The sequence below is a fragment of the Paramormyrops kingsleyae genome, chromosome 12 (genome assembly GCF_048594095.1).
Source record: "Paramormyrops kingsleyae isolate MSU_618 chromosome 12, PKINGS_0.4, whole genome shotgun sequence".
Lineage (NCBI taxonomy): Eukaryota > Metazoa > Chordata > Actinopteri > Osteoglossiformes > Mormyridae > Paramormyrops > Paramormyrops kingsleyae.
In genome coordinates this window covers 6,773,560-6,783,963 of record NC_132808.1, presented here as the reverse complement: position 1 = coordinate 6,783,963, position 10,404 = coordinate 6,773,560, and the positions used below count along the sequence as shown (strand labels likewise).

At 47.9% G+C, this 10,404-nt stretch overlaps 1 protein-coding gene across 1 annotated transcript in view; it reads left to right on the top strand.

Moving 5' to 3' along the window:
- Nucleotides 1-483: 483 nt before the first annotated feature.
- Nucleotides 484-10,404, top strand: part of atrn (attractin) — a 124,050-nt gene continuing 114,129 nt past the window's right edge. The window contains exon 1 of the mRNA XM_023799986.2: nt 484-1,070. Coding sequence (XP_023655754.1) covers nt 805-1,070 — 266 coding nt within the window. The 5' untranslated portion in view covers nt 484-804. The remainder of the gene's footprint in view (nt 1,071-10,404) is intronic.

Sequence of the window (10,404 nt, the reverse complement as noted above, 5' to 3'; positions counted from 1 at the left end):
GCATCTTCTTGCTATGTGGGACAATAATCCCACTATCACAGTTTTTTTGTGCATTAGAAACTGAATGCGCATTTAAGTTGCCTGTTTTGTAACCTCCTGAGACCCGACCTATTCATTTATGTCCATTGTAGTGGACATTGTATTTTTGCATTTATGTTTTCACTGATGTTGGGAACCGTATTTATTGTTGTTGTGAACTAAAAAGGACATGCTGTGAAATTAAAATAAGAATAAATTTGAAAAAATCTAAATTGTAAGATGTCTTATTTCCTCCAAAGACAAATAACCTACAATTGAAGGACACTTTTTTCCTTGGATCTCAGGAGGATATCTTATAACTGAAACAATACTTTCGGAACAAACAAACAAGCACGCAAATAAAAACGCAAACACGCACAAGAAGATAGAGGTACACCCCCCCGCGCGCACACCTCCCGCCTTTTCCACGCCCACGTATTTAAGCAGACGTCATTTCCAGGTGTCGGTATGTGTGATGCGCTCTGTGCGGTGGGGAAGGCTGGAGATAAGCGCTTTAACATGAAGAGCAGATAAACATAATAAAGAAACGAAAATACGTGCTATTTCTACATAAAGTCGGTGACAGACAAACGAATGTGAAAATATTTCAGCTGCTGGATCTTCAGGCTTTCCTAAGACATCACAATAATTACGCCGGCAGAGGGGCTTAACTTGTTTTCCCGGGACCGAGCTTTACAGTACGACTGCTCCAAGAAAAGAGGGTTTTTATATTCCGAAGCGAAAGGCAAATAAGATAAAAGTCGTTGGGGAGCGAACTGAATTGCTATGACGGACGGAAGGAGGCGGTGGGCCTGCTCGCGCTTCGGCCGCGGTCTGTCCGGCGCAGCTGCCCCCGGAGCGCCGCCGCCGCAGCACCGAAACGCGTTGCTCATCTCCGCGCTTCTCTTCTTTTTCGGACCCATGTCTTCCACCGAGGCCAAGGAATGCGACAAGCCGTGTCTGAACGGCCAGTGCAACCCGGGTGGCGGCAACTGCGTGTGCGAGCCCGGCTGGGTCGGGGACCAGTGCCAGCACTGCGGGGGACGCTTCAGGTGAGAGAAACTGAGCTGTTTCCCCCCCGAGCAAAGCCAGCCGGCAGTCTGAAGTTGGCAGCTAGGTCTGCCTTCTCTGTCTTTGCATTATTTTACCTAACTGACACACTTCATATGGTGGTTTGCAAACCTGGATCGGTGTTCCCCTCGCTTTCCTTTGCATCCCTATACGATCGCATCCTTCTGGAAACATTTCGCTTGTTTATTTATTTATTTTTGTTATTGATAGCGCCGTTTGCGTTTGTTTGATTTATTATTGTTAAAAAATTATTAAGCACTAGTACAGTTGTACGGCCCGCTTGGCCATGTCAGATGGTTTATTAATTCAGCCCTAAAATAACCAAGGCAGAGTAACAATATGATACATAAAAAGCCTGAAGCTGGTTGTCCGGAATTGGCGGTGAGATGCAGACGGATGACCGCGTGTTTACCGGCGGAGATCGCCGGCGTTTAGCTTGCACCTAATGGCCAAGTGTCTATTAAATGTTTAACACGTAGCTACAATGTAACCGGTGTAGGCTGAGTAATGTGTTTGATGTAATGAGTAGGTAACAATGTTATTCGATACTGCACAAACGTTTTTTGCTGTCGTTTTCTTCAATATTTAATATTGTTGTGCTTTTATGCGAGCTGCATTTTTGTAACCGCACGGCTAAAATGTCAGTTTTTAAAGGCACAGACGGATTAGAGTGTAGTTTTTTTATGGTGGTAGTGATTTTAAAGATAGGCCCGGTTTGCTATAGGACGCGTTGCCACCAAATGTCAGGGCTGCTTCTGAATCCACGGTCCCATTCTGTGTCTGATAGCGGTTTAAAGCAAATCCGCCACATCCTGCCATTAAGTAGGATTCATTAGCATGTCTTGACAAAGAAATGGAAAATTATTGTTATTCATTGAAAACGCATGTCACCGAAAGACGCGTTGCGTTTTCCTTTTCTTCAGTGTAATTGTCAGTGGAGTTTTCTTGGGCGCTTTGATTGAATGACATCTGTTTTAAGACAACCTCTGCGTTGGTGAGCCATTTATCTGTGTATTTGATAAGATACTGGACGTTTTGGCAAACACTTTCAACATTACTTTTTAAAATGTTACAGTAATTAATAAATGCTATCAGCATCAGCTTAATTTGTTCAGGTTATGTGGCTCCATTCCAAATGACCCCTCTCCACCCAATTTTATGCGTATGATATGAGAATCTGATATGATGCTTTGGCTCTCGTTGGGTAAGAAATAAAGGTGGGAATTTAATGACTCGGTTACATACACTTAAGGTGATGCTACAACACTAATTTAACTTCCCTATATTGAATCTGATGCTGAACGTAATGTCTTTTTTTATGGTTTACCTAATATTGACCATGTTCTTATATACATTTTATCTCTTGATGTCCTAGAGTGTCACTCATTCTGTCGTTCCCTGTGTCCCGGACCTGTGCTCTCTTTTTCCAGGCAGCGTTCATGTTCATGTTCCTGTTCATGTTCCTGTGCTCGGCCTGTTTGTTCTCACTTTTTTCAGCCTCCCACCACATGTGTGGATGCTTTCTTTGTGCAGTCGGTGAGCATATCCGTAGTCTGCTTCATAGGTCAGCGACCATGCCTCCCTCTCTCAGGGAAGCTAAGGTGTCTCTCATATTGGCCCAGCTCTGAAGGACGTCATTGTCATTTCCCAGAGTGTGTTTGATTTATGTGTCTGATATAAAAGGACAATGTTACTTCTGTCGGATCAGGGATTCTATTTGGTCTTGGGTCATATTTGCTCCTCATGGATACACAGTGACTCCCATGGCTGCACACCGATGATCAGTCCTGTCCTCTGTTCCCACATTTCCCTCTAATGTAATGATCCGGTTCAGACACCCTGGTTGAATTTGTTGGTGTTGAAAACACTTTGTTCTTTAACTGGAATTAATTGCACCCCACTTATTATTTTTGTGTTAATTGTATTTGTTGTTTATTTAAAAAAATGATCTTTAAGATGGTAGATGAGAATAAATAGTTTGGCTCAGGTTTAACTGAAGCAGAAGATTTGTTTGTGGTCTTGACAGCTGGTAACTTGGCACAGCTATGCGGTTTAATAATTACCTCTACAGGAGTGCATGCAGCACCTTTGCCCAGGAGGCACCCAGTGCTTGAATGTTGAACATGGGAGGGGCATGGGGAAGGGAGACTGCAGCCCTCGGCCCTCTGCAGCCATTGTCCTGTAGTGAGGAGGATTCTGTGCGTGGGGTTGTTGCTGATTTGCCCTTGGGATCTGTATCTCATTCTGAGCTGAGTGTGTTATTTTAGACGTAAGGTTTCCAGTTGGATGCAGTCATCCTGCTGGCTGTGGCCTTTTGTGTATCCACCATTGGCTGGTACTGAGAGAGTGTACTGATGCTCGCAAACACAGCGAATGGCCGCTCACCGCATGGCCTGTCTCGGGATGTGCACACAGCACCCGACAAGAGCTTCTGGCTGCGCAGTGACCCTGACTGCACTCAGAACGCCCCTTCCACATGTTCCCTGCATTTTTCATGGTGGAAATGATTTTTAATGGTGCCCAAGTGCCTGTGATAACTGTGACTACTATTCGGAACAGTTGAAATGAGCAATACATGGGCATTTTTAGTACTGTATTTTTAATAACCACAGCAATGAAGGCACCCCTGTTTTCAGTGTCATTTCATTTATTCAACAGATTTTTTTCTATGTCCTCTGTGGCATTCAAAGGGCAGAGAGCAGGGTTAGGGATTGTTCACGGAGTGGTTGGGATTAAGGGCCCTACAGTGGTATCGCTAAGCCAGACCCAGGATTTAAACTGGCAACCTTTCGATATCAGAGTCCTAACTCACACAACCAGGTGTGTCACCAGGGCTGCTTTCCTTCCCAGACCATTACCTGTGTGTGGTCTGCGGGCCTTATGGCTGCCTGTGGGGGTGGAGGGTGTCCCGTCGCTCCATCATCTTGCCCGACTTTGTTGTGGACTAAAATATAACAGAAGCTTTGTAAACAGCATAGGCCGCAGAGCTTGTGCTGTGTTTCGAGATCAGTCTCATTTTATAAAGATATTTTTATTGTGCCTTATTATGGCATCTGGCTAATTTACTGTGGAAAAACTAGTTCTGGAACACCCTGTGAAATGACCCCAGTTTAAATTGTGTATAGTTAAAAATGTTTGTATGAAGCATAGTAATGATGTGGGCAATTGAGGGAACAGCAGAATTTGTATTTGGTGCCCCTGGATCATTTTGAAATGTTAGGCGTGGTGTGTGTGTGTGTGTGGGGGGGGGGGGCTGTTCAAAAGGTCATCGACCGTGCAGCCTGTAACCTTCAGCCCTCCCATGGCGGTAGCAGCCTGCATCGTCATAACCAGGGTAAAGGATGTGCAGAGTGTCCGTCACCCGCCCTGCCTCCCAGCCTGTGTCGTCATAACCAGGGTAAAGGATGTGCAGAGTGTCCGTCACCCACCCTGCGTCCCAGCCTGTGTCGTCATAACCAGGGTAAAGGATGTGCAGAGTGTCCGTCACCCGCCCTGCCTCCCAGCCTGTATCGTCATAACCAGGGTAAAGGATGTGCAGAGTGTCCGTCACCCGCCCTGCGTCCCAGCCTGTGTCGTCATAACCAGGGTAAAGGATGTGCAGAGTGTCCGTCACCCGCCCTGCCTCCCAGCCTGTGTCGTCATAACCAGGGTAAAGGATGTGCAGAGTGTCCGTCACCCGCCCTGCGTCCCAGCCTGTATCGTCATAACCAGGGTAAAGGATGTGCAGAGTGTCCGTCACCCGCCCTGCCTCCCAGCCTGTGTCGTCATAACCAGGGTAAAGGATGTGCAGAGTGTCCGTCACCCGCCCTGCGTCCCAGCCTGTGTCGTCATAACCAGGGTAAAGGATGTGCAGAGTGTCCGTCACCCGCCCTGCCTCCCAGCCTGTGTCGTCATAACCAGGGTAAAGGATGTGCAGAGTGTCCGTCACCCGCCCTGCCTCCCAGCCTGTCTCGTCATAACCAGGGTAAAGGATGTGCAGAGTGTCCGTCACCCGCCCTGCCTCCCAGCCTGTATCGTCATAACCAGGGTAAAGGATGTGCAGAGTGTCCGTCACCCGCCCTGCCTCCCAGCCTGTGTCGTCATAACCAGGGTAAAGGATGTGCAGAGTGTCCGTCACCCGCCCTGCCTCCCAGCCTGTGTCGTCATAACCAGGGTAAAGGATGTGCAGAGTGTCCGTCACCCGCCCTGCCTCCCAGCCTGTATCGTCATAACCAGGGTAAAGGATGTGCAGAGTGTCCGTCACCCGCCCTGCCTCCCAGCCTGTATCGTCATAACCAGGGTAAAGGATGTGCAGAGTGTCCGTCACCCGCCCTGCCTCCCAGCCTGTATCGTCATAACCAGGGTAAAGGATGTGCAGAGTGTCCGTCACCCGCCCTGCGTCCCAGCCTGTATCGTCATAACCAGGGTAAAGGATGTGCAGAGTGTCCGTCACCCGCCCTGCCTCCCAGCCTGTGTCGTCATAACCAGGGTAAAGGATGTGCAGAGTGTCCGTCACCCGCCCTGCGTCCCAGCCTGTGTCGTCATAACCAGGGTAAAGGATGTGCAGAGTGTCCGTCACCCGCCCTGCGTCCCAGCCTGTGTCGTCATAACCAGGGTAAAGGATGTGCAGAGTGTCCGTCACCCGCCCTGCCTCCCAGCCTGTGTCGTCATAACCAGGGTAAAGGATGTGCAGAGTGTCCGTCACCCGCCCTGCCTCCCAGCCTGTATCGTCATAACCAGGGTAAAGGATGTGCAGAGTGTCCGTCACCCGCCCTGCCTCCCAGCCTGTGTCGTCATAACCAGGGTAAAGGATGTGCAGAGTGTCCGTCACCCGCCCTGCCTCCCAGCCTGTATCGTCATAACCAGGGTAAAGGATGTGCAGAGTGTCCGTCACCCGCCCTGCCTCCCAGCCTGTATCGTCATAACCAGGGTAAAGGATGTGCAGAGTGTCCGTCACCCGCCCTGCCTCCCAGCCTGTATCGTCATAACCAGGGTAAAGGATGTGCAGAGTGTCCGTCACCCGCCCTGCGTCCCAGCCTGTGTCGTCATAACCAGGGTAAAGGATGTGCAGAATGTCCGGCTGCCCTCAGTCACGGTTTGCTAGCCGAGTCCTGTCAGGCCTCGTCTCCATCGGATTGCACGTTTGGTCAGGAGAGCCCGGTTCCTACTGCGGGAAGCCTGTTACTATGGTGACGAGACTGCTGCGGGCGTGGGGGGGGGGTACTGCTGGAGAGGGCCCAGTGACTTGTTCTTAAGGGACAGAGAATTATTTACTTATGGTGGCACTGCAGGAATGGGCATTGTTCCAGAGTGTCCATGAGTGTGGTGTCATTTGTGGGGACTCTGGCGGTCTCTGTAGTGCGGTGCCAGGGAGTGGGAGTGTGGTCTCTGCAGTTGGTTTTCCCCTGGGGAGGGGCTTGGTTTCTACTGCAGTGTGCCCCCTACGGGGGGTGGTCTCTGTGGCGGGGTGCCAATGGGGCTGTGATGTCAGTTCCTTCCTATATGATACAGATTTAGAAATAGAGCAAGCAGCCATCGCTGGAACTCGCCATGTGAGTAATAAAGAAGGCCGTCATAAACCTGTGACATATCACATTAGTCTGTGAGGTTAAAGGTCATGTTGACATTCCATTTAATCTCCATGCTGGTTATTTAGGCTGCTCTAAATACGAGTCATTAAGCTCAGATGAAATATGAGACCTTAATCCGTCTTTTGCTCAACCATGCAGGGGCCACTCCTTTCTGTCTGTCTGTGTTTGTCTGTCTGTGTTTGTCTGTCTGTCACCCCCTTCATCTCTTTGAGTCAGTGGCAGGACTCAGTTCATGTGTTCTTTCTGCAGCCATTTAAAAATAGCAAATGCTGGCTCAGGACAAGGTGACGTGTGCTCCCTGTCCTCCATGGGGTGCTCTCAACTCGACACAAGTCTCTGAAAGGATCCAGTGTTTCGGCCCCCCTGAGCAATTGGCATTTCAGAGCGTGTTGGAGTATTCTGGGTCAGCGTCCAGGATGGTGTGTGTGCAGATGTGCGATAACGGGCAGCTTTGCTGGGCTCTGGGTCAGATCAGCATGAGTGTGTGTGTGTGTTTGTGCCCGAGGCAGCTGCCTGGTCTCTCTGTCCTCCTTTCTGTGGCCTGTAATGTGCTTAGTCAGGCACACTCAGGTAATTGAGAACCCTGGCTTTCCCTCTTAATGTTTGAAAAATGCTGTTGCTCTTATTTTTTCCCAGTTTTTCTTGGTTGCATCCTAAAACATGCAGGAGTGACACTCTGGTATGTGGCTGGTGGGCTGGGTGAGCGTGACTAGGGCTGTAATGGTGCAAGAATTCTTTGTGTACCTTCCAATACGTAATTTTTGGTTCAATACACACAAAGAAACAAATGAATACCTGTACTGAAACGGGTGCATGCTAAATTCAGAAGGTGTTCAACATGGAAAACGTGCTAATTGTGGCTGTGAGTTGATTATGGCAAATGCTGGTTACAGTCATAATTGGCAGTTTTAATACATTTAATAAATTACACCAGCACTGGAGAGAGAGTAGCTAAGATCAAGACTGTATCGGCTCTGTTATACTGAACTTGGATATGTTGCTGAAAACTCAAGCAGACTTGGTAACTCATTTGAGACGTGCATCTGTGTGTGTGTGACCAGAGCAAGGCAGAAGCTGCCTCTTCAAGTTAGTCTCCCCATGGCATTATAGTTTGTTTATTTAACATAAATTACTTTATGCTGTGCCAGTAAGCATTCTGGTTTTGTTATTCAGACACACTGACACACACATTGCCTTTGGTTTACAGCTACTCCTAATTGTGTGTGTGTTTGCAGTTTTAATAAAATGATTTGTTTGACATTATGTATTATCTGCTGTACTGAAATTCTACCGAACCGTAAGTCCAAAACTATATACGGAAATATGAGTTACGTACCGTAATCCACCGCCCCGCTGCAAAATTTTGGGGTTTGAATTTAATAATTCTGATGATGAGCCCTGTCTAGCCTTTGGTTATAGTACCTCTGTTTTGCGGCAGCCGCTCGCATGAGCCATTGCTGTTCCAAGGCCAGTTGGGCCCCCTGATACCTTTGGCCCCTGTTGATGATGCTTCCTCACACCCCTGAGAAGCCGTCTCAGGCAGGAGAATGCACCCATGACTGCTTCTGCTGACTCTGCATGGTGAGCTGCGTCGTGAGGATCACAGTCCTGGCATGCATTCAGTAGAGGTGTCTTGCCAGTGGTGGTGAATGTGTCCCAGCCTAAAGACGGACAGTTTACATTTCCCTCATGCCTGCAAATACTCAAGGAGGAGTAACTAGCGCCTGGCTTCCCCCACCCATCTAGCGTCCGCCACTGATGGTGAAGGATCTGGAAGCTGCTGGTGATTCACTCTTGGGTGCTGGTTTAAAAATAAGCAGATGGAGGAATAAGTGATCGGCCCGGATGTTACGGCCTCTCTGATTGGCCCGTGCCTCCTGCGAGAGAACCTGCCGCTGTGTCTGGCCGCAGTTGTCACGTGCGCGACAGGGGGTAGCGCTGAGGCTTCCTGTCGATGGCCGTGCTTTTTGTCCGGGCCCCACATGGAAGGGTGGGGGAGGACGGGGAGGGAAGGTGGGGGATCTCCATCTGGCCCTTTCAAGGCTGGTCTACTTTCTCAGGCTGTGTGTTTGGCCCCATTCACAAACTGCCGTCCCTCTTCCTGCTCAGTGGGCCTTTAGGCTTCCACTTCTTGGCGGAGGCGGAGCAATCTGACCGTGCTCTTCCTCATCTCTCTGTGTGACACTAAAGCGGTTTGCTGGCTCACTTCTTTTCCTCCCGCACCATTAATGGGTAGCTTTCTGTCATTTCTGGGGATGCGTCTGTCCTCAAACTGACTCATTTGGTGAAGCGCATCCATTTTCCCCTTGAGTTCCTGCAATTTTGGTGATCTTCTCTTTCGGCTTTGCTTTCGTGCCGGCTTGTTTTTGTATAAAGTGCAAATCCATTTCGGAGAACCATTCTCCATGGATAACGGAAATGACACTCTTCCGATCTGAAGGTCTGAATTCTTCAGCACATTTGCATCCAGTCATAGTGGAGAATAACCCCCCCTTGGTCTGGCTGTCTCCCCGAGTCCTTGGAATGCACACTGAGGGAGGCTGCCCAGGAATCTCAGTGGCTCATAGTCCCTCGCTGGTAACTCGAGTGATTATCGTTCTCTCTCCGCTGGACGTCGTGTTTCCTGCTTCTTGTGTGAAATAATGATGTTGGCATTTTAAGTCCATTTTATTTTATTTATTCCTGGGTTGTTTTCTGAGTCACCCAGGAGTCGGGATGGGTATCATTAAGATTTTGACAGTACTACTACTATAACTGATACTGCTTATCAGTTCGGTACTTTAATGGTAAAGTTATTGATACTTTTTATTTAAGAGAGAAAAAGAAACAAATTAAGAACAGAATTAACATTGCATTATTTTCTCATACATACTACATATAAATTAACATTCTTGAGTTGTAAAGTGCAACAGCATTGTTTTAAATAAGTCATTATTATAGATTATAATGTGATTACTGTTTTTTTCCTTATTTTTATTCTGTGTGTATAACACTTTGGGCTGCATTTTATGTATGAAAGATGCTATATAAATAAATAGTTTGCCAAAACCACTCCAAATCTGAAACTGTGAATTTATGAATGGCAGATTTTCTGACCATTTCAGATTGTTACAGACGTGTTCATAAATACAGTCAGCTGGCTAATGGTTACTTTTAGTCACTAATCCATGTTTGTATAATTGTTGACTCTGTATGTGAGCTCCAGGCCACTGGAATACATGTCATACCTGGGGCCATGAGAGAAACTGCGAGCTATGCAGTCGAAAACTATGGATTTCTCTGTACGCTTGTGATAGGCTTTCACTAAATGTTTTGACACGCAAAAGCCTTCTTGCACCTGTGGCAGCAAGCATTGTCAGCATCGACTTTATTGAAATGTAACCATACTTTTGAATGTTTAGTTCTCTCTGCCATCCTCACTAAACATGGGGTCTCTCACCTAGCAGTTGGTGAGCTGGAGATGCTGCTGGACTTTGAGGTTTACATTGATTTTTAGTAACGTCCCGAGTGCCATGCAGTCTCAGCATCGGCTTCTGCTGCACTTTGGCTGTGTAGGATTGAGAGTTACAGGGCTGCCCTCCTGAATAATGGAACGTTTGGACTTGGGGCTGATCTGAATAAATGCTTTTATGAGTCACATGATGTCTCCTGGGGTCAGGATCACAGGATCAAGGAGGATCAGTATGCTTTAGGTTGGGCTCTGAATACGAATGAGTTTCTGATGCACTAGCACCTCCTTGGTTCC